The sequence below is a fragment of the Colobus angolensis genome, unplaced genomic scaffold (genome assembly GCF_000951035.1).
Source record: "Colobus angolensis palliatus isolate OR3802 unplaced genomic scaffold, Cang.pa_1.0 Scaffold506, whole genome shotgun sequence".
NCBI classification, from domain to species: Eukaryota; Metazoa; Chordata; class Mammalia; order Primates; family Cercopithecidae; genus Colobus; species Colobus angolensis.
The window spans coordinates 574,068-598,163 of record NW_012118555.1 but is presented as its reverse complement, the minus strand read 5'-3'; the positions used below and the strand labels follow the sequence as shown (position 1 = coordinate 598,163).

Genomic DNA, 24,096 nt, shown 5'->3' with positions numbered 1-24,096 from the left:
TCTTAATGACTGCGTGTGATAAGAATAGCTTAATTATTTCAGCATTACAGCTTCTGCCAAGTATAGCTAAGTGATCATTTTTCCATTGACCTACAGAAAACATTTAATTTTTCCTTTTTCAAGCTCCTGCTTTTATAGAAAACATTTAATTTTTTCCTTTTCAAGCTCCTGCTTTTTTTTAAATTTCCATGATAATTTTTGCTTGTATTCTGCTTTAATTAGGAAAACATCCTGTAAAAAAATAAATTTAAAATGAATCTGTCAGAAGTTATATTAGCAAACCAGTGGATTACAGTGAAATCTGTCTTAATTTTAAAAATTGAATTCTTTTGTAAGCAGTGTTTGCAACATGTTTTTTCATCCTGTAACCAATAATTCCTTTACGTAATTATAGTACATTAGAGTTTTTAATATTTATGCATCAAAAACTAACTTCAAAAGACTTACATAGTCTCAGAAATTTATGATTTCTTTCCTTTTGACTATCAAATATCAGAGTTTTTACTTGCTCTGGATATAAAGAGTAAGATGATTTTTAAAGCAAAGGGTCTCATCAAACATATTTTTAAATTCCCTACTGGTAGTAATTGTATATATAAAAAGAAAACTGTCGTCCTGTTTCTACTCTTCTGTTGGAGTAAAGGGAGGATTCAGGTTTGAGCCAAGCATCTGAAGTCACTTTGGTTTGTATTGATATCGTTGAAGAAATTTAAAGCAATAAAAGAGCCCTTTTGCAAAAGTGAGTTTACTATGGAAATTGTCTTGTGTGCCTGCCTTTCATTCTGTGATGTGGGCCCTGAACAATATATAGCTTCTGTTCTTTCTCTAAAAAGGTATTGGAGCCCCTCCCAGTCCTGGGGTAGCTAGGAGAGAGATGGAAGGTAACAAGACTCTTGCATTATAGAAATGGTTCTCTCATTTTATTTCTCAGTGTCAGTGCCCCAACCCCCAGTGTTTACAGGCATACTAAATCTTTTCTTGGTCCAGCTGTAAACTTCTCTTTCCCCTCCTTATGTATATGTTGTATTTTTTCCTCTCTTCATTCTATGTCACCTATAGTTTCTAATGGATATCCATTTAATTTCCCTGAGATCCTTAGTGTTGTTTGTACTCTGTTTCATATATAGTTTATGTATGTCCAGGTTGTGAAATTACTGTTTAAGAATGTCTTCAAAATTCTTTTCAGAATAAGTAAAATATTTAGAAATGTACTTTACTAATCTGAAGTTTTAAAAATTAATGATTATAATTAAACCCTATTAATTCAGATCCAAGAATATAGTATTTTGTAGTTGATTTCAGATAACATAGCTGTTTTATAGATTAGCACTGAGCCAGATTTGTTTAAAAGACCTTTAAGACTAGTGGCCATTTGTTATGATTTTAGTTATTAAAAGGCTGATATATTTCTTATAACAATTGTACTTGAATTTCTTTACAAAAAGGAGAGTTTATCTAAGATGCTGCCCTTGATAATCACTCCTACTCCTTTTGGCCCCAAGAGTAATTTATTTCATTTTATCCTTAAGCTACCATTCTAATGAGTTTGAACATATTTTTAACACCGTCTTCCATAAGGCAGATATTTGGTAATAACATATGCCTGTCTTCTGTCTTAATGATAGGATTTTGTTATAGAAATCCGAAAGATCTCATCATAAGATAACCTTATCCACAATGACATCCACGGTGTGAAGCCCTAAAGTAGTGCTACTAGGAGCCTCTTGTGTAATTTGACAAATGCAGTCCTGTCTGTTGCTTAGGAGCCACTTGTCTGCCAGACTCAAAGGGGCAGCAATGCCACATCTTGTGACCATTCACACAGCTGACTGTATGTTTTCAGGGTTCACAAAAGAGAGCTCTATGGGGAATGCCACCCTAAAAGTGGCCCCATGAGTGAGATATCAAACTAAAGTCACCACTTGCCTCCCATAAAGGTCTCTCTAAATATTGTAATTTTTCTCTCTTTTGGAGTATTTCATTCAGGACTGATAATCCAAACCCTTCATCATTATCCAAAGCCCCCATTTCTGCTGGTAATGAAGCAGAACAGCAAGCTGATGTTATGCAATATTGCTTAATTGTTAACTTGCAACTAATTGTTTTTTTCCCTTCTTGCTTCAAAGCACCCAAAAGCCCTGGAACAACACGGAAAGATAACATAGGTAAAAACACTTGAATGTAGCTATTCACCCTCAAAACTGGACCGTGAAATAGACACTTGGAATATAAGTACTGGTTTCTGTTTTATTGTTTTAAACTTAAATATATGATGTCTTTGTTCCAGGACGCAGTCAGCCTTCACCTCAAGCAGGACTTGCAGGCCCAGGACCTGCTGGATACAGTACAGCCAGACCGGTAGGTAAGACCTTGCCTGGAGCCAAGGGGTCTGGGTTTTAAGTCCTGTTTACTACTAGTCAGTTCTGTTACCTTGGAGAAATCATGTGACCCTTGAAGGCCTCAGTTTCTTCAGCTCTAAAATGAGGGGATTGCACTTGATGATTGCCCAACTCTAACATTATTTTAACACACTCTTCAAAAATAACCAACGCCACTATTTGGATAAAAGTGATAGACTTAAAACAATTATGGTCACTAAGTAAATATCTTAAGAGTCTCAGTATATGAGGAGATGATGGATTTGGGCAGCTTTCATTTTACCTGAATAATGAAGATATAAAGTAATCCTTCATTAAGAAAGGATTTTAATTACATTTCAGGAAAAAAAATGATAAATGCAGTATAGTAAAACTGGTTCTAAAGGTTTTTTTCTCTTTTTGGTTTTTTTCTTGATCAGATTCATCATATTCCGTAAAGGTATTAGAAATAGGAGGGTTGATGGTGTTGCAGGATTTTGCTCTAACTGATGAATGTGTCTTTTCTGTATGTTTATATGTTCTCTTATACACGTAGGTTTTTTATTATTTGAAAACTTTCTCTGGACTATAACAGGTAATCAAGAACAGAGAGAAAGAGCAAATAAAAACCAGTAAGCAGTAACTTCAGCTAATCCAGTAGAACTTGGGACTACTGAGAGGCCCATATCTGAAGAGTAGGAAACTGAGAGCTGTTACTATACCTAGAAATTAAGATTATTAAGATTGTGAGAACTGAAAAAACTACTTCCTATGAACGTAGAAGTTTTTTGTCTTTTCTGTTGTAGCTGTCCACTTAATAATTTGAAGATTCTTTTTTATGTGTAATATTCAAATATTTATCCTCCTTTTTTCAAAAAAAGGGAAATTTGCCATTCACTGATTCCATTACCACACTGGGCACAAGAACTTTCTTTATTCTGTTGAATACCATAAGTACAGGAAAAAAAAGTCAGGATTTTTGTGAGTTTAAAAGTTCATATTTTGCTTAAAGTAAATATTATTAGCTTAGATCCTTCAGCAAACATATGAAAATAGAAAAAATATTTTTCACTGATGAGTCTTTTCAGTGTATTTTATTTTGGAATATTGAGTTAGTCATTCAAAAGTTGTACTTCTGTGTTTAGAAAAAAAAAAATATATGGCTGGGTGGCAGTGGCATGCACCTGTAGTCCTGGCTACTCAGGAGACTACAGTGGAAAGATTGCTTGAGCCCAGGAGTTCAAGTCTAGCTGGAGCAACATAGCAAGACCCCATCTCTTAAAAAACAAATCTCGGCCTGGCATGGTGGCTCACGCCTGTGGTCCCAGCACTTTGGGAGGCTGAGGCAGGTGGATCACGAGGTCAGGAGATTGAGACCATCCTGGCCAACATGGTGAAACCCCATCTCTACTAAAAATACAAAAAATTAGCCAGGTGTGGTGGTGGGCACCTGCAGTCCCAGCTACTCAGGGGGCTGAGGCAGGAAAATGACCAGAACCTAGGAGGCGGAGGTTGCAGTGAGCAGAGATTGTGTCACTGCACTCCAGCCTGGCCACAGAGTGAGACTCCATCTCAAAAAAAAAAAAAAAAACAAACAAACAAATCTCAGGGTGTTTTTTTTCCCCAAAGTCTCCTAGTTGCTCAGGTATATGTCTCTCTGTCTCCTTGTGTATTTTTAAATCATCCCAATTTTTTCCATGAAGACAGCATTGCACATGGTTAAGAACCCTAGCCCTGCAGCTAGTAAGACCTGAGTTTGGATCCTGGCTCTGCTTTCTGTGTGGCTTTGGGCAAGTTGTATACATTTCTTCATATTAATTTAAAATAGAGATGATAAAATAATACCTACTTCTGAGGGATATTTTGAAGATGAAATGGAAATGCCTATACAGTGCTTAATTAACATAATGTCTGGCAGATAGTAAACAGTCAGAAGTAAACAGGAAGATTTTAAAATTCATCACTATATGGATTCAGGTAGAGAACCCTTAAAATGATAAGACAGGGATTAATACCATAGAAGAAAGTAAATGAGATGCAAAAGCAAATGTTTTCACAGAATTTTACCTGTGGAAGGTAAGTAACTGTCTCAAGTGTTATGTTTCCCATCTGTAGATGATTCCTCCTCGTGCTGGAGTTATCAGTGCCCCACAGAGCCATGCGCGGGCATCTGCTGGAAGACTGCCTCCTGAAAGCCAAAGCAAAACATCAGAAACGTCGAAAGGTAGATACTCTTTGGGAGGCTGAGGCAGGAGGATCGCTTGAGCCCAGGAATTTGAGACCTGCCTGGGCAACATAGTGAGACCCCGTCTGTAAAAAAATAAAAAACTCTTAAAATTAGCCAGGTGTGATGGCACATGCCTGTGGTGCCAGCTACTCGGGTGGCTGAGGTGGGAGGATCACTTGAACCCGGGAGGTTGAGCTTGTGGTAAGCCGTGATCATGCCACTGCACTCCAGCCTGGGCAAAAGAACAAGACCCTGTCTCAAAAACCAAAAATCTTTAAAAATTGAGAGAAAAGAAAGGTAGATACTATATTAGAAATACTATAGTGGTTTTATTGTGTATTTTTCTCTTTTTCCTTCTGTCATCTCCCACCTTCTACAACGTATTCAAATAGATATATGCTTCCTTCATTATACCACAAGAAATGAGGCTACTTATTGAGGGAAGAAATAACTAGAATATTCTCCTAACATTTCACCAAAGAAGGAAAAAAACGTGGTTTTCTAGAATACACCTAACGTCTGACAACCACTGGTTTTTCAGGTTCAACTTTCCTTCCTGAACCACTGAAGCCTCAGGCTGCTTTTCCTCCACAGTCTTCTTTGGCCCCACCTGCTCAAAGGTTGCAGGAGCCTCTTGTCCCTATGGCAGCACCTATGCCTCAATCTGGCCCCCAGCCAAATTTGGAAACCCCACCACAACCACCACCTCGAAGCAGGTCATCCCATAGCTTGCCTTCAGAAGCTTCCTCACAACCGCAAGTAAGTCTCATTTGTTACACAAAATATTATCTTTGATGCATATGGTTTAGTCTTTGAACATACCTATTTTAATTATTGTCTGTTATAAGAAGTAAAAGATGAGTTTTAATTTTCTTTTTATATTTTGTTATACATATATATATATATATATATATATTTTTTTTTTTTTTTGAGATGGAGTCTCGCTCTGTCGGCCGGGCTGGAGTGCAGTGGTGTGATCTCGGCTCACTGCAACCTCCGCCTCCCGGGTTCAAGCAATTCTCTTGCCTCAGCCTCCTGAGTAGCTGGGATTACAGGTGCCTGCCATCATGCCCGGCTAATTTTTGTATTTTTAGTAGAGACAGGGTTTCACCATGTTGGCCAGGCTGGTCTTGAACTCCTGACTTCAGGCAGTCTGCCCACTTGGCCTCCCAAAGTGCTGAGATTACAGGTGTGAGCCACTGTGCTCAGCCTACTGTGAATTTTCAAAGTGATCTTTCCTTAAAGTATCTCATTACACTCTTCTGAAAAACCTGTGAGATGAGTGAACCCTAACACTTTGGAAGGCCGAGGTGGGCAGATCCCTTGAGCCTGGGAGTTCAAGACCAGCCTGGGCAACACAGTGAAACCTTGTCTCTACAAATTAAAGAACCATCCAGGTATTGTGCCATGCACCTGTGGTCCCAGCTACTTGGGAGGCTGAGGTGGGAGGATTACTTGAGCCCAGGAGGTCGAGGCTGCAGTGAGCCATGATCGCTCTACTGCATTCTAGCCTGGTGACACAGTGAGATCCTGTACCTCCAAAAATAATAAATAAATAAAAAGTCTTCTTTTACACTTTGGAAAGATCTGAAATACAGAAATATTATGTATTGGCCATGTCCCTTAAGCACATTTATAAGTAATAGTTAACATTTATTTTTACAAATATATGGGTATTTCCAGCTAGTTGGCAGAAGTGAACAATTTCTTAAGTGTCTACAGGGCGAAAACAGATGTTAAAGTAAATATGACTCAATACAATATGAATAATGTTAGCAGTTAGCATTTATTAAGTCACATTTGTAAAGGTTGAAGGATATATAATACAGAAAAATAAATGTTCTTCTAAGCTGGTTAATACCAAAAAGCATGCTACATTTTTTTAGTTTAGAAAATTGAGGATGAAGTCTGGGAGCAGAGGCCCATGCCTGTAATCCCAGCACTTTGGGAGGCCACAGTGAGTGGATCACCTGAGGTCAGGAATTCAAGACCAGCCCGACCAACATGGTGAAACCCTGTCTTTACTAAAAATACAAAAATTACCCAGGCATGGTGGTGTGCGCCTGTAGTCCCAGCTGCACGGAAGGCTGAGACAGGAGAATTGCTTGAACCCAGGAGGTGGAGGTTGCAGTGAGCTGAGATTGCACCACTGCATTCCAGCCTGGGCGACACAGCAAGACCCCATCTCAAAAAAATAAAGAAAGAAAAGAAAAAAAAAATTGAGGATGCTGAAAATATATAATAATGGCAGAACTCCTTCAAAGAATGGTTTTTTTTTTCTGCTAATCCATTTTTAGTCAATAGTGATTTTTTTTCCTTATTTTCTTGTAATGTATACAATTGTAGTTTTTAAAATGTAATTGAAGGGCAAAAAACTTTTTTAGCTAGCCACTCTGAGCTTTCTAGGACTGTTTTAGGGCATCCATCTCATTGTAGATGTGTGCCATAATTACTAAAACTCTGATGGCTTAAGTGTCCTTAGACCAATAAGAAAGTAGATAAAGTACTCTGAAAAACTTCCGGAAGTGCATACTGTCAGCTGAGATTGTAGTTATCATTATAAAATCATCTTAAGACACGTATCATTTTCACAGAAAACTTTCCATTGTTTTGATTTATGTTTTTCACTGAAGTGAGTATAGCGATTTGGTGGCCGACGCACATGCTTTGTGTGTGCGCCCTTAGATTGTGTTCTTGAATCTTGTGGTTGTCAGTTCATCAAAAAGACAAAGATATTTGTTTCAAATCCTGAAGTATCTTTTTGCCTCTGTCATTGATATCAAACTCCTTAATATTAGATACACAGACACACCTTTCTTGGAGGGTGGGGTCTTGTTTATATGCAAAGTGTCATTGTGAGGGATCGCAAAGTGGTTATAGTTTCCTCCAGGGAATGCCCAAAGCTGGGGGACCAGGAGGGAGGTGAGGAGGAGTGTTTTTATCTTTTTGTACCTTTTGAATTTTGAACCATAAAATAATGCCTATTTTAAAAATAACAAAAAATTTTAAAAATTATTGGAAGTAGGTGTAAGCTGAAAAATATACAAGATTTTCAAACCTGATGGTGAGATTTTTAAATATGACAAATTCGATATTTTGTAATGAGATGGAATAGTTTTAGAATTGAACATTTGTAATTTTTACAAGTCTTTACTTACCCTGTTCCAAATCTACAAGGTATTTAAAACATGACGTACATGACCCAGTTTTACTTTTTATTATTTATTCTTTGACTTTTTAATTTTGTATAGAAGAAATTTGTTTAATTTGAGTGATTATATAACATGTCATACATCCTTTACAAAGTATAAAAAATCCTCACTTATCTATCTGACTTCCAGCATCTTAGTCATCTTTATCAGCTAAGAGCCAGAAATAAGGAAATGCAACTGGAAGTAAAGGAACTGAACTCACTGCTGTACTGTTACTATGAGACCTGGTAGAAAAATCGCAGCAATCTAGACCCATTTAATGGAGGATACAGCAATGTTATACCTCTCAGTATAAACCTATTCTTGATCTCCTATCCATTGCCAGAGCTGATACACAAAACTCTTGAGTGTTAAACAAGAGTCTCATGTTTACTAAGCAGGGAATTCTAAAGTACTTAATATATTTCAGGATGATGTCTCTGAATTGTCAAAATTAGTTTTGCTGTTTAGTAGTACGTTTAGATATTGGAGAAGATTTACCTCAAAACTGTTTTTTGAGGATACTAAATTTTTTAAAATAATGGTATATTATAGAGGGATTATGATTTCATTTTTAAACAAAGGTAAATTCCAAATTTCTTGTAAGGTGCAAGTTTCTTGTATGTTCCAACTAATATGTTATGAATTAAATTAATGATATTAAGGGTATCATTTTTCAGAAAATTTAAGTAAGATAAAACAAGCTAGATCCTGACCATTTTGTTAAAATGAATACTAATTTTCAGTGGGATGGTCTTTTTGCAAAATAGTATATACCAAAAATGGTATCATTTTGTACCATTACATTGCCATTTTCTCTAATAATGACATCCCTAGGCTATCCTTAGGCTGTGTCTTAGTCTGCTTGGGTTGACATAAGAAATACCATAGACTGGGTGGCTTACACAACAGAAATTTATTTTCTCACAGTTTTGGAGGCTGGAAGTCCGAGATCAGGGTGCCAGCATGGTTGAGTTCTGGTGAGGGCGCTCTTTGTGGCGTGCTGACAGCCACCTTCTCACTGTGTGTTCATGCCGTCTCATTGCATGTGGTGCCTGGAATGAGAGCAGGCACACACACTTGCACAAGCTCTCTGGTGTCTCTTCTCATAAGGACACTAATCCCATCATGGGGTCCCACCTTCATGACCTCATCTAACTCTAATTACCTCCCAATGGCCCCACCTCCAAATACCATCACACTGGGGCTTATGGAACCAACATACGCATTTGGGAGGGGAGAGCACACAAATACTCAGTCCATAACAGGTTGCTTAAAATATTTTAGAACTCTGAAATCATTTGGAGTATTATTTTTGGAATAACAAAACTGAACTGGTTAGTAATAATCAACCTCAGACAAAACTAAAGTCTGGACCCTAATTCAACAAAATTACAAAAGGAATTGGAATTGTCTTTTGAATTTATGTTACAACCTGCAAATATTGCTGCTTTTGGATTCTGTATGTAACTTAGAAAGTATTTTGTTGACTGAATTGTTAGGGTTGCTGGTTGATCTCGGATTGTCCTCCTAACTCTTTCCTTTGATGTCTGTTTCCTTTCTCAAAGCAGGAGCAACCATCAGGGTAACAGGTATCTGACAATTTATCAATCTTACATGTATTTTCATCCGTCTCAACACATTAGATGTATGAATCTCTTCTTCATACATCTAAAGTTTCACCCATTTTTAAAACCACCTGTCTCCATTAATAAATTCTATCATACCATAAAACCTGCTTTTTCTTCTTCTTAGTATTTTGGATTTTAGGAACCATGTTGTTGTTCTTGCTAATGCTTTACCACTTTTTGCTTCATTTTTTAATGAAAATTAACAAAACTAAAAAGTGTAACTTCAAGAAAGTAAGATTTAGGTATATGAAGGCCTTTTTGGCAAAAGCAGATTGGTTCTTGGTTTTAACAATGGCATTTATGTAATTACATAAACACAAAATTCAGTATGTTTTTTAGGAAAAAATATTTGGGGGAAATATTTTTTCAAATAGTTTTAGTAGCAAGATTGTTATTGGTAAGGAAGAATTGATGGTTTAGAAAGATGAAAGTTGGCAGTATAGCAGGATTATTTAAAGGGCCTTCCAACACCTTTCTCTGTAAAAATAGCACCAATTTTAATATTGTCATCACAAATCCTGCCTAGATTACAAATTAATTCTAATGTGATGACTAGTGATGTGGTTGTCATTGTAATTTCAAGTCTGGGAAAAATGATCCTGATTCTATCAAATTAACATATTTTGAAATAAAAATATTCCTATATATGAAAATAAAGATATTCAAATGCAAAGCACTTTATGCAGCAGGTGACTTCTAGTCTAAGCTGGCACAGCACAAAATTCTCCTCTCCTCTGATGTCTATGTTGCGGACGGTTCTATCTGCCATAGGAGAATTTTGTCTCAGACTCAAATATTTCCATTTTATATTAACTATAAATAGTCCAGAGATTTTTGGTAATACAGAGTTAATTTTATAATAGCTATATAAATTTCCTTTTAAGTACATTTCCACATGTAGATCTACTTACCTAAGACATTTAGAATACAGTTTAAAGTCTGTGACATGTTTTCTCTTTAATTTTGTACAAATTTATCACACTAAGTTTGAAGAAAAGTATACTTTTCCAACCAATTATAAAGCATATTCTAGGATAGTTGAATAAAACAGATACTTGAAAGTTATTCACTTAAGTCATCCACACCATTTCCTTTTACAAGTGAACATCCTTCCTTATTCTTAAGCAGTAACTAAGTGTTTCATAATATGCAGTTACATTTTATTGAGACTGCTGCTGTTTTTTTCCAATATATTTCATAAAAGTATAGTTATTTTGCTTTAACAGCTATCCAAATTCCTGCTGGGCAGTGCTCATTTTATTACATTGCCAGTCTTGAACTGAATTTTTTTTTTTGCCCTGTCCTATCCAACCCTGAAGTTTTCTTAAGTTCGTATTAGTGTCCAAGTCATCTACTCTAGTTTTAAGAATTATATACATTTTTTTCAAAATTAATAATGAATGCCTGATAAACTAATTTGCCCGTGAGGCCAGAATCGTAGTTCTTTTCCTTCATCTGATCAGTTGGCTTTGCGCAGTCCCTTGGCTGTGCTCCACTCCAACCAGCTTCTTTATGGAGTAGGGACCAAGGGATTTAGGGCAAGAGTGAAGGAATTCCAAGCACTCTTCCTACTGATGACAGTTCACAGCCAACTCTGTCACATAGAAGGGACCAGGTCATAAACCAAATAGAAAATGGGACATTTTTTCCTCTGGTTTTAAGCAATGGTTGCATTTGGTTACTAATAGTGTATCTGTTTTGGAACATTTTTACAAGACAGGAGGGTCAGCTTTTTTACGGAAAGTTGCCCCATTACTCAGTTTTTGTTTTTTGTTTTTTGAGACGGACTTTTTCCTCTTGCCCAAGCTGGAGTACAGTGGCGCGATCTCAGCTCACTGCAACCTCTGCCTCGCGGGTTCAAGCGATTCTCCTGCCTCAGCCTCCTGAGTAGCTGGGATTGTAGGCGTGCACCACCATGCCCAGCTAATTTTTTGTATTTTTAGTAGAGACGGGGTTTCATCATGTTGGCCAGGCTGGTCTGGAATTCCTGACCTCAGGTGATCCACCCGCCACAGCCTCACAAAGTGCAGGGATTACAGGCGTGAGCCACCGCACCCAGCCTCACATTACTCAGTTTATTCAACAAAGGAGAGCTTGCATTAAAAGTCAGCTGTGCCGGGCGTGGTGGCTCACGCCTGTAACCCTAACACTTTGGGAGGCTGAGGCAGGCGGATTGTCTGCGCTCAGGAGTTTGAGACCAGCCTGGGCAACATGGTGAAACCCCATCTCTACTAAAATACAAAAAATTAGCTGGACATGGTGGCACACGGCTGTAGTGCCAGCTACTCAGAGGCTGAGGCACAAGAATAACTTGAACCTGGGAGGTGGAAGTTGCAGTGAGCCAAAATTGTGCCATTGCACTCCAGCCTGGGTGACAACACAAGATTTGGTCTCCAAAAAAAAAGCAAAGAACTCTCAAAATTATTTTTCCAAGTAGAAGAGGGAGAGGGAAAGATGGAGTCTTCATCTTATGAATAAAATGTGCTAATATAATTTATTTTATCTATAAAATTGAATTTCCATAGTAACATTAATTTTAAATGAAAACATACTTAAAAGAACAATGAAACCACATCATCATCATCATAGATGGGTGTTGGAAATTTATTTATATAGATTCACCATAAGTTATAAGTATGGATGTCTTAAGTTCATACTGAAATGTGATAGAACTGGGCATGAACAAATTTGTTAATTCTGTACAATTCTCCTTCTTACCATTTCAAAATTTGCATGAATGAAATAAGCTGTGATTTTGAGAGATTTAAAAAATTGATTTAATTAGAAAGGATTTATTTAGAAAGAAGTTTTTAAAGATTGTAGCTGTTTCATCTTATTTAAACCACCAGAGTAACAAACTACACGAAGCTACTTTTTAGTTTCTAAATTTACATGCTTGCCCCTAAAAAGGGAAGAATAATTGAGACAGGAAGAATAGGGGGTATTAAAAGTAAATATAAACTGATTTTTCAGTGCTCCCTTTCTTTTGCAGGTAAAAACAAATGGAATCTCTGGTGTCAAACGAGAATCACCATTAAAGATTGACCCATTTGAAGATCTGTCATTTAATCTGCTTGCTGTATCAAAGGCTCAGCTATCTGTTCAAACGTCACCTGTTCCAACCCCAGACCCAAAGAGGTTGATTCAGTTGCCTTCTGTAACGCAAAGTAATGTTAATACTTTGAGTTCTGTAAGTTGCATGCCAACAATACCTCCAATTCCAGCTCGGAGTCAGTCCCAGGAAAATATGCGAAGTTCTCCAAACCCATTTATTACTGGCTTGACCAGGACAAATCCTTTCAGTGACAGGACTGCTGCTCCTGGAAACCCATTTAAAGCCGAGTCTCAAGAATCAGAGGCAACTTCATGGTTCTCCAAAGAAGAGCCCGTTACTATCAATCCTTTCCCTTCTCTGCAGCCTCTCGGTCATAATGAAAGCAAGGCTTCATCTTCACTTGATGGCTTTAAGGAAAGTTTTGATCTACAGGGCCAGTCTACATTAAAAATCAGCAACCCAAAAGGATGGGTAACCTTTGAGGAAGAAGAGGACTTTGGTGTGAAAGGGAAGTCAAAGTCAGCTTGTTCAGACTTACTGGGTAATCAGCCAAGTTCATTTTCCAGCTCCGACCTGACATTGAATGATGACTGGAATAAAGGTACAAATGTCTCTTTCTGTGTGTTGCCATCAAGACCACCTCCTCCACCCCCTGTCCCTCTGCTCCTGCCTGGCACCAGCCCTCCAGTAGATCCTTTCACGACCTTGGCCTCTAAGGCTTCACCCACACTGGACTTTACAGAAAGATAACGCCATGCAACAGAAGACAGTGGGTATTTGCTTTTGGCAGGTAGAGCCAAGAGAATTGGGCATTTGTATTTCATTATGTGCAATAAGTCATTGTAAGTGCACTGATATCTTCACAAAACACCACTATTTGATGTGTACAGAGTTGGAATATGTGTATATTGGAAATAAGGAAAAACACTTCTCATTGTTAACTGGAGTTTTGATGTATTTCTCTTTGGATGAATAGGAGACAGTAGTAGCCATAAAAAGTGCTTAAAACTACTTTAGAAAACAGTCCTTATTCAGAAACTTTTCTGTCAGGCTTCTGAAGAATCTCAAAAAAGCCCACCCAACTTTCAGCTGACATTTCCACCAGCCCTCTCATACTTGTTAAGAGTTGGTATCTATGAGTATTTACCAAAGAGCTGCCAAGGTTACAGTGAACAGAGTTTTGAAAGGCATTGCTTTAAAGGAAAAAAGTATAGGTATGTGTACATATATAATACATACAAACACATGTACTTCTACATACATTTATATATTTTCACAATTCATAGTTTAATTTCTAGGATATAACTCAGACCAAATTATACCTAAAAGTTCCAACAAAGTCCCTTTTTCAGTATCACATTACCAAAAAGATGGCTGCAATGTAATTTGGACCTTTCATTAATTTTGTTTTCAAAACTAGAATAATCTCACCACAGAATCAGAATTTTCTATCATTCCACACCCAACACCTTCAAATACACACAACCTTGTTACTTTTTACTCTAGCACCTTCATATGCTTTTCTCCAGGAGGAGGTTCTTGCCGCTGGAAACAGTCTATTTTTGTGGTCATGTCAAGTGGATGGATATTCTAGTGCTCCCAAAAAAGCACTATGGCCTTATATGCAGGGAAGGCACATACCACCAAGTTCAAGGAGAAATATTAGAGCTAACCGTACTCTCTTCTCTGCGTACATTTGAATGTACGTTGCCTGTATCCCTCCCATATTTTCTTTTTGCTGCTTTTGCTCTGGAACTTTGCTTTTAGCAGGGAAAGCAGCCATCCCCTGAGTGCTTTGAATTGGGGATATATCCACTGTGTGTTCTCCCCCCTCTTACCAGGCTACATAACACATCTATGATGCTGCTTTAAGTTTTTAGAGGCTATACCTCAAATTAGCTGTGGATTTTGTCTCCTGCACTGCCAATATGCAACTGATCCCGCTTTTATTAATTTTATGAAGAAGTACACAGAATTTTTACAGAATGTAGTATTTTGATATCATTAAGTAAACCAACCAGAAAACTCCTTGAGCAATAGTTGTTTCTTTGTCAGTTTCCGTTACAATCATCTTTACCCATTAAGACTTACATTAGCGTTCCTTTTATATAAAGAGTTGTATATGTCCACCTAAATTCCTATGTCCACACTTAACCTTTAAAGATGTACATTGAGGGAATATCAAAAAATAGTGTTCATGGCTACGAATATGTAAAATGTTAAAAGCACAGCAAACTGCACTGCACTTACGACATAAATCTATTAGAAAAAAAAGCATTTTTCTAAATGCTCAAATGTTATCAAAATACTATATTTATAGAAGTAATCTTCTCTGTTAACAGCCAGGATTTGCTGTTAGAAATAACTCTTGTGAGTTTTATATTGTGCTTTTTGGAGGTTCTAATCATTTCAGCAGTAGTGTCTTTTAAACAGCAGTATTACCATAAGCAGTATGATTCAAAATGTGAATTAACTTGTTGAAACTGTGGCTTTAACATCCATGTGACTAGTGTATATGGTATTTGCTCTCCATTAGCAAAATAATTCATTGTTAGGTAAACTTCACTAGTGCAAATGGCAGTTCTGTGAGCAATGTTTCCTATTGGATAGAAACTACTGTCTAAAATAAACATATCAGCAGCCCAGCCTTTATCAGGAAAATTACACTTGGCAAGTTGCTGAAAATGCACAAAGTTATGAAAGTTAAAGGTATGCTGCAAATAACTAGCCATTATTCTGTGTATTATTAAATATTTACTAGTTCTGTTAAAAGCAGAGCAGAAGTTAGACACTAAGATCTCTTTGTGAACTCTGTGTTCTCTATATTAGATTGCTGTTTATATGTAAGAATTTTATTGCTAATGTGGCATACAATATTTATAATGATAAACTTTATAGAAGTACAGTATTAAAGTCAGTGGTACACAGACATTCTGTACATATCCTGTGAAACGTGCTGTCATATGAAATAAATATATCTGTCTTTACCATGCTGACTTCTTTGTTCGAAAGGGAAGAATTTTTCTCAGCCATTTTCCTTGTACTTTACATACGCAAGTTTAGTGACGTTCAGACTAAATAAGCTTAACCCTTATTGCCGAATCAGGTATTTTAATTCAAGACCTTATTTTCATTTCTCCAGATAGTGCTTCCTCTAAAAGTAAGAAGAAAGATTTTCTGAGATTACTAATAATTATTAAAAAGTCCATGCCCAGCCTAGCCAACATGGTGAAACCCTGTCTCTACTAAAAATACAAAAAAAAAATTAGCCAGGTGTGGTGGCGCAGGCCTGTAATCCCAGCTACTGGGGAGGCTGAGGCAGGAGAATGGCTACAACTTGGGAGGCAGAGGTTGCAGTGAGCCAAGATCGTGCCATTGCACTCCAGCGTGGGCGACAAGAGCGAAACTCTTTCTGGAAAAAAAAAAAAAAAAAAGTCCATGCACTTACTCCATAAGAGAGGCCCTAACTCAAAATCATGCTGACTTGAAAATAATACATGAAATATGCGTTATTTTTCTTACCCAAAGCAGAAGGAACAACTGGGAGGCAAAAAGGAATTGGGACACAACCAGACAGAAAAAGGGACTGTCTAAAAAGACCCAAAGTAAAAGGCCAAGCCCAGGTGTGGTGGCTTATGCCTGTAATCCCAGCACTTTGAGAGGCCAAGATGGGTGGATCATGAGGTTAGGAGTTCGAGACCAGCCTGACCAAATGGTGAAACCCTGTCTATACTAAAAATACAAAAATTAACTGGGTGTGGTGGCAGGGATCTGTAATCCCAGCTACTCAGGAGGCTGAAGCAGGAGAATAGCTTGAATTTGGCAGGCGGAGGTTGCAGTGAGCCCAGACCACGCCACTGCTCTTCATCCTGGGGGACAGAGGGAGACTCTGCCTCAAAAAAAGAAAAAGAGGCCAAGGCTAGGCAAGGTGCAATGGCCCATTCCTGTACTCCCAGCATATTGGGAGGCTAAGGCAGGAGGATTGCTTGAGCTCAGGAGTTCGAGACCAGCCTGGACAACATAGACTTTATATCTGGTAAAAATCAAAAAAATTAGCTGGGCATGGTGGTGCATCCTTGTAGTCCCAGCTACTTAGAAGGTTGAGGTGGGGCATCACTTGAGCCCAGGAGATCGAGGCTGCAGTGAGCTATGATCACATAACCACACTCCATCCTGGGCATCGGACCAAGACCCTATCTCATAAAAAAAAAAAAAAGCCAAGGCTAGTGTTGCCTTTTTTCAGACCTATCTGGTTGATATTTGAAATTCTTACCTTAATTCTTAATGTTCATTAACCTTTTATTAAGAAGTTACAGAATTATTGCCTTAAAAAAGCCATTTTAAGATACTTGTAGGTTAATATGGAGTTATAAGAAATAATACAGAGACCCCATGTACCCCTTTACCCACTTGCCCCCATGGGTAACATCTTGCAAAACTACAGTACCAGAGCATGACCAAGACATGAATGACACACAGCATTTCCATCACCATAAGGAGCCCTCATGTTGCCCTTTTCCCACTTCTCTTTCATCCCATCTCCTTTTCCTCTGCCCTTAACTTCTGGCAACCACTAATCTGATCTCTGCATGTATAATTTTCTCACTTCAAGAATGTTATGTAAATTTAATCGTGGTATGTAACCTTTTGGGGTTGGCTTTCTTCACTCAGCATAATTCTCTGGAGATTGATCTAGGTTGCATGTACTGTCTGTTCCTTTTTATTGCTGAATAGTATTCCGTGGTATGGATGTACCATCGTTTCACCATTCGTCCACTGAAGGACACCTGGGTTGTTTCCAGTGTGGTGGCCGTTACAAATACAGCTGCTGGGAAGAGAAGTTTCCATGTCTCTGGGATAAATATCCAGGAGTGCAGTTGCTTGGTTATATGGTAACGGCATGCTTCCGTTTTTTAAAAACTGAAGCTTTTCCCGAGTGCCCACCCTTTCATATTCCCATCAGCAATGCATGAGTAATCCAGCTTCTCCACATTCTTTTCCTCATTTGGTGTTGTCGTTATTTTTTATTTTAGCCATTATAGTAGTAGATGTTTCCTTGTGGTTTTAATTTGCATTTCCCTAACAGCTAATGATAAAAATCTTTTGTTTTTGTTTTTTGAGATGGAGTCTTGCTCTGTCAACCAGGCTGGAGTACAGTGGCACAATCTTGGTTCACTGCAAACTCTGCCTCCCGGGTCCTGATGATTCTCCTGCCTCAGTCTCCCAAGTAGCGGGGATTATAGGCGCCTGCCACCATGCCCAGCTAATATTTTGTGTTTTTAGTAGAGATGGGTTTCACCATTTTGGCTAGGCTGGTCTCAAACTCCTGACCTTACGTAATCTGCCCAGTTCGGCCTCCCAAAGTGTTGGGATTACAGATGTGAGCTACTGTGCCCAGCCTGAAGATCTTTTCAAGTGCTTATTTGCCATCTTATATTCAGTGAAGTGTCTGTGGTATTTTGCGCATCTTCTACATGGATTTTGATTTTACAGTTGAGTTTTGAGGATTATTTACATATTCTAGATTCTACTCATCTTTCATTGGATATATGGTTTGCAGATACTTCTCCAGTCTGTAGCTTAGTTTTCATTCTTTTTACATGACCCACAGCCAGATTCTGAGCTCTGCAGGGCCAGAAACTATAGCAAGGGTGATAGGCATGTAATAAGCAAACTCACAAGAAACTGATGTATAAATCAGAACACCAATTTATTAATGTTAGAAAAATGTCTGACCCTATCAAGGATTACCAATTATACGGAGAGAGGGGAACTCTTACATGGTTGGTGAAAGAGTAAACTGGCACATCAGCTCAAGAAAACAATTTAACAATATTAGGTAAAATTCATGTACCCTATCAACAAGAAATCCGACTTCTAGAGAAACTAGGACCTGTGGAACATGAGAGGCATTGTTTGTAAGGGTGAAATCCAGAAATAAGTGTCAACTGGGGAGTGGAATGGAAAACAAGCAAGTGAAAAAAACATATGAGAAAACCTCACGGTGTAGCCATAAAGCAAGATACAAAATAGTATGACATCATTTATATAAAATTTACAAGGTCGGCTGCAGTGGCTCACACCTGTAATCCTAGTACTTTGGGAGGCCAAGGGAGGCGGATCACGAGGTCAGGAGTTTGAGACCAGCCTGGCCAACATAGTGAAACCCCGTCTCTACTAAAAATACAAAAAAATTAGCTGGGCGTGGTGGCAGGCGCCTGTAATTACCCAGCCACTTGGGAGGCTGAGGCAAGGAGAATTGTTTGAATCTGGGAGGCGGAGCTTGCAGTGAGCCGAGGTTGCACCACTGCACTCCAGCCTGGGCAACAGTGCAAGACTCCGTCTCAATAAATAAATAAATAAATAAAATAAAATTTAAAATACACAAGAGGATATATTTTTAGGGGTACATACACATGTTAATGGTATTAAAAACATGCAATGGAAATGATAAACACCAAATTCAAAATAGCAGTTTACCTCTGGAGAAGGGGAAGAAGAGAATGGGATTAGAGAGAGGCTTTAACTGTATCTGTAGTGTTAGGACCTAAAAAAAAAAAAAGGCAGTCAATAGAGCAAAATTTGCTCTTTTCCTTTCTGGCTGCCTGATATCCAGCAGCCATCGTGAATGACTCATAAATTATCCAGACCAGGATGTTAATCACTGATGGACTGCTTAACAGATACAAATGGTCATAAGATGCTCTTCATCTTAGAAAGGCAACAGCACCTCAAATACAAAGAGAAACCTAGTGAAAACTCACAAGACCACACCAGGTGTCATCTTGGTCTTCAGATTCAGAACTCACTTGGGTGCCTGAGGGCAAGAAAACAGGCTTTGCATGATTTATGACTGGTGAAACCACACCAAGAAAGAGCTAACCCCGGATATTTAAGACAAGCCCTGTATGAGAAGAAAAGGACCTTAAGAAAATGCTGAACAAGGGCAGGTGGTGGCTCACGCCTATAATCCCAGCACTTCGGGAGGCTGAAGTGGGCAGAGACCAGACTGGCCAACATGGCGAAACCCCGTCTCTACTAAAAATACAAAAATTAGCTGGGCCTGGTGGTGGGCGCCTGTCATCCCAGCTACTCAGGAAGTTGAGGCAGGAGAATTGCTTGAACTCAGGAGGCAGGGGTTGCAATGAGCCACTGCACTCCAGCCTGGGCGACAAGAGTGAGACTGTCTCAAAAAAAAAAAAGAAAGAAAAGAAAAGAAAATGCTGAACAGAATGCAGTTTTATAATAAATTTTATAATAATTTTATAATAAAATTATGAGGACCACAAATACCAGGGCTGACAAATTTAAAGATACTGCACGGGCTTGATCTGTGGTGATTTTAATAATCACTCGATGATTACTAAGTTACATATTTAAACAAAACTGGATGGTCAAAACATGGGTTCTTATGCAACGATTTTCCACATTTCTCAATATTATTAACAATTATATGGAGACCCCGCAAAACACGTAAGTTTGTGGACATGTAGCTCTCTATCTGGAAGGCTATACTGTAAAATTGTAAGAAGCTGATGAGTACGGAATTGGATTCAAGAGAAAGGGTATGACCTTATGGTCCGCAGTCAGGAGCTAAGAAAACATAGTAGCCCATTTCTCCTGGCGAGATAGGCATTTGCCAATCAGACCAGTACTGCCTGTTCCCGGATTTGGGTGATCCCTGTCTCAACAGTACTAGAAATAATAACACATCTTCCCCTCTCCCAAGGCTCCATCCCCCTTCTATCCACTATCAGTTATCAGTCTTCCTATCAAGCCCAGATTGGCTTTGGGCATTTCCAGGCCTTCAGTCATACCCTTTCTCCCCACACGCCCCCTCCCCAACACACACTCCCCAGTTTCAACCAAGAAGACCAAAGTTCCAAAGCTTAAGGAACAGGAAGTAGCGGGCGCTTGTAATAGTCAAATCAATATGTACTCAGCACTGCTCCCCTCCAAGAACCACGAGACAACGGGTAAAGGCCTTGCACTATCTCGCCTAGACGCCTTGTTACTAAGGACTCTGCAAATGTTAAGCATCTCTTAAGGCATTTCTTGACCATCCAACCTAAGAAGTCCATCAACCTGTTTAGTTTTCTTTAGACCTGTATTTGAATTTGCATTGTCCGTTTATTTATTATTTTTGAAACACAGTCTCACTCTGTCGCCGAGGATGGAGTGGCGCGACCTAGGCTCACTGCAACCTCCGCCTCCCGGATTCAAGCGATTCTCCCACCTCAGGCTCCCTAGTAGTTGGAATTACAGGTACGTGCCACTACGTTTGGCTAATTTTTGTATTTTTAGTAGAGACGGGGTTTCACCATGTTGGTCAGGCTGGTTTCGAACTCCCGACCTCCCAAAGTGTTGGGATTACACGCGTGAGCCACAGCGCCCGTCCTGCCATTTATTTTTGTTTTCTCTTTGTCACACTAAAATATAAGCTCCATGGGAGCACTGACTGTGATCTGCGGCGCCCGGAAGAAACGGCGACTGACGCCGATTGACTTTTGCAAGAGTCCGCTGGATATTTCGGGGAGGGTCGCTCTGGCAGGAGCCGCTGGAGCTACCCTAGCAACGCCATCCAAATCAGCCTGAAGAAGTGCAGACACTCGCCCTGGCCCCTCCGTCCTGAAAAGCAAACGCGCGCAAACAGCAGCCAACAGAGCGACCCAGTTATAGGTTGCTGCCGCCAAACTTTCCCAGGCCGGAAGCAGCATGGAGGCCTTGCCGGAAGTGGAGACTGAAAGCGGCGGAAGGGACGCTGGAATGTGGAGCGGTTGTGGGGCGGCAGTTGCGGAACTCGGCGTGTCTGTTGCCTGCCGTCCCTCCCATTCCCCATCTAGTAACTCCCACCTCAGCCCACGTATCTCCCTGAGTGGAATCTCGGGCCCAAGACCAGTCCATTGGGAGGTCCACCCTCCACTTCAGCGGCTTGGTCTGTGTTTGGGAAGTTGCCACGACAACAGTCACTTCCGGGAGGGGGATCTGCGAGTCTTCTTCCGTCGGTCCGGCCAGAAATAGCTGCCCTCTCAGGCTGTGTGGGTGGTTTCCCCGGCTGCAGCTACAGTGGGCGTAGATTGCTGGGCCTCAGTGCACCCCAGCCTCCGCTACTCGGGTTCTGAGCTGGAGCTGGAGGCTCTTTTGACTCTATTTCACTGTTGCTGCTAGCAACATCCACTTCCGGGAGCGAGTGCCGTTTCCCTCGCTCACTGCGGGCTCCGGAGCGTGGGGTTCGGGCCCCTGAGCGGCTGTTACTGAGTCGTCGCTGCTGGCGATCCGGCGACCCTCGGCCGGCTGGATCCGCGGGCCACGCAGCCCGGGCCTTCTCACCACCTCAGTGCCTCGGCGGGACCGCCATGGTTCTGCTGCACGTGAAGCGGGGCGACGAGAGCCAGTTCCTGCTGCAGGCGCCTGGGAGCACCGAGCTGGAGGAGCTCACGGTGCAGGTGGCCCGGCTCTATAATGGGCGGCTCAAGGTGCAGCGCCTCTGCTCAGGTGCGGCTCGTGGGCGGGCCCAGCCGGGACAGATTGAGAGACAGGCGTAGGATGGAGAAAGAGGGGCAGGGTGGGCCGAGGGGGCAGGTTTGTGAAGATTATTGAAGAGATTTGCAGCAGCCGGGGTTGAAACGGGACACTGGGGTTAACTGGAGATGAATAAGGAACCGGAGAAGGTCCGGCCTGTCTGGCATCCCGGGCTGGGAGGTGGGCCCAGGTGCCTCTCGGAGCCGGGATGCTGCGAATCCTGGGGTGCTGCGATTAAGTGGAAATGGGCGGGGGAGGGAGGAGGGAGCCGAAAGACCGGGCTGAACAGCCGACTTAGTGCAATTAATCACGTGTGAGGGGTGAGATGAGAACTGGGTGGGCTTTTAAAAGCTGAATTTACTATTTTTAGTCGCCCGATGTAGAGCAGCGAGCCACCTGGCTTTGGGGCGGCCCCTTACAGTTGAGGAAGCCTTGGTGATCTTTCCCCGCCCTGGAAACGGCCTGTTGCTCGCTTGGGGGCGCCGTCTCCCTTCCCCGCGCAGGTTCCAGGGCACCGCTGTTCCGCAGAATCTACCGGCGGTGGAAGGGCCCCCATCTGTGCTGTCCATTGGGCAGCCGCCGGCCACGTGTGGCAGAGCATTTGGAATTTGGCTAGTGCGGCCAGGCAACCGAATTTTACATTTTCATTTTAATTAATTAAATATATATATATAGTGTGTGTGTGTGTGTGTGTGTGTGTGTTGTGTGTGTCAGGGTCTCTCTGTCGCCCAGGCTGGAGTGCAGTGGCGCGATCTCGGCTCACTGCAACCTTCGCCTCCCGGGTTCAAGGGATTCTCCTGCCTCAGCTTCCCAAATATCTGGAATTACAGGCCCATGCCACCAAGCCCAGCTGATATTTGTATCTTTAGTGGTGGCGGGGTTTCATCATGTTGGCCAGGCTGGTCTCGAACTCCTGACCTCAGGTGATCCTCCTGCCTCGGCCTCCCAAAGTGCTGGGATTACAGGTGTGAGCCACCGCGCCCGGCTGATTTTAATTAATTTAAATAAATTTAAATCGCCAAGTGAGTGAGTACCTGCCGCATTAGACAGCATAGCTTTTGAACTTGATGGGATGATACTTTCTGATGTGGTGTAGGATATTACTACGTGTTTATATAACTATCATTATGTATACATAGAAAATACGTAAGTATTTGCAATAAATAGTATATTCATTTATGTGATTTATTAAATTGCATGAATATGTGATTTATTATTAAATATATTGATTAAATTGCATGAACATGTAATTTTTGCACCGTGGAGAAATTCCTGAGCGTCATGGTTCTTTTCATGAAACTTATGTGTAGTGTATTAATTGAGCTTCCAACACAAACACAATATTAAATGTTATTTTTAAGTTAAAGCATTTGAGGAGAAAAGGAATTTGTCTTCTCTTTCTATAACATTGTAAATTGGAAATGTGCTGAATGCTGAGAGTCACATTAGTGAACTTAAAATTCATGTGTTTATTCTGCACCAGTGCTCAGCCTTCAGAAGACAAGGATGGGGCCAGGTGCGGTGGTCACATGGGTAATCCTGACACTTTGAGAGGCAGAGGCAGGTGGATCCCTTGAGCCTAGGAGTTCTAGACCAGCCTAGAACATAGTGAAACTCAGTCCCTACTAAAAATACAAAACTGAACTGGGCATGGTGACACATGCCTGTTGTCCCAGCTACTTGGGAGGCTGAGGCACTCTTAAGAATCGCTTGAACCCGGGAGGCAATGCTGCAGTGAGTTGAGATCGCTCCACTGCGCTCCTGCCTGGGTGAGAGAGGGGGACCCTGTCTCAAAGAAAAGAAAGACAAGGATGGATAAGACCAGTACCGTGCCCCTGTGTTAAGGGTCCAGGCCAGGTCTGGCACATAGCAAGTGGCATATAAATGTTCCATAAAATAGCCAGATGGGCAAGGCCCCTGACCCCTAGAAGCTAACATTCCAATGGGGCATGAGGTGGTCTCATGATGACTGTGATAGATGTTATCTAACCTTCCCTTATTTTTAAGAAATAAGTAGGCCGGGCGCGGTGGCTCAAGCCTGTAATCCCAGCACTTTGGGAGGCCGGGACGGGCAGATCACGAGGTCAGGAGATCGAGACCATCCTGGCTAACA

The 24,096-nt window shown here is 40.6% G+C and overlaps 2 protein-coding genes across 6 annotated transcripts in view; both read left to right on the top strand.

The window, feature by feature from the left end:
- The window catches only part of SYNJ1 (synaptojanin 1), a 106,781-nt gene extending 87,558 nt beyond the window's left edge, over positions 1–19,223 (top strand). Inside the window, exons 27-33 of one of the 5 annotated variants that reach the window (XM_011960137.1) lie at positions 834–881; positions 2,127–2,165; positions 2,288–2,358; positions 4,473–4,581; positions 5,126–5,343; positions 12,399–13,230; positions 19,078–19,223. In XM_011960137.1, coding sequence (XP_011815527.1) covers positions 834–881; positions 2,127–2,165; positions 2,288–2,358; positions 4,473–4,581; positions 5,126–5,343; positions 12,399–13,211 — 1,298 coding nt within the window. In that variant the 3' untranslated portion in view covers positions 13,212–13,230; positions 19,078–19,223. Of the gene's footprint in view, positions 1–833; positions 882–2,126; positions 2,166–2,287; positions 2,359–4,472; positions 4,582–5,125; positions 5,344–9,343; positions 9,368–12,398; positions 15,454–19,077 lie in introns of those variants that run through there. The other 4 variants (XM_011960139.1, XM_011960136.1, XM_011960140.1 and 1 more) reach the window with 4 other exon arrangements.
- Positions 19,224–21,227: 2,004 nt separating this feature from the next.
- The window catches only part of LOC105524746 (chromosome unknown open reading frame, human C21orf59), a 12,785-nt gene continuing 9,916 nt past the window's right edge, over positions 21,228–24,096 (top strand). Inside the window, 4 exon segments of the mRNA XM_011960135.1 lie at positions 21,228–21,336; positions 21,339–21,527; positions 21,530–21,600; positions 21,602–21,956. Of these exon segments, the coding sequence (XP_011815525.1) occupies positions 21,228–21,336; positions 21,339–21,527; positions 21,530–21,600; positions 21,602–21,956 (724 nt within the window).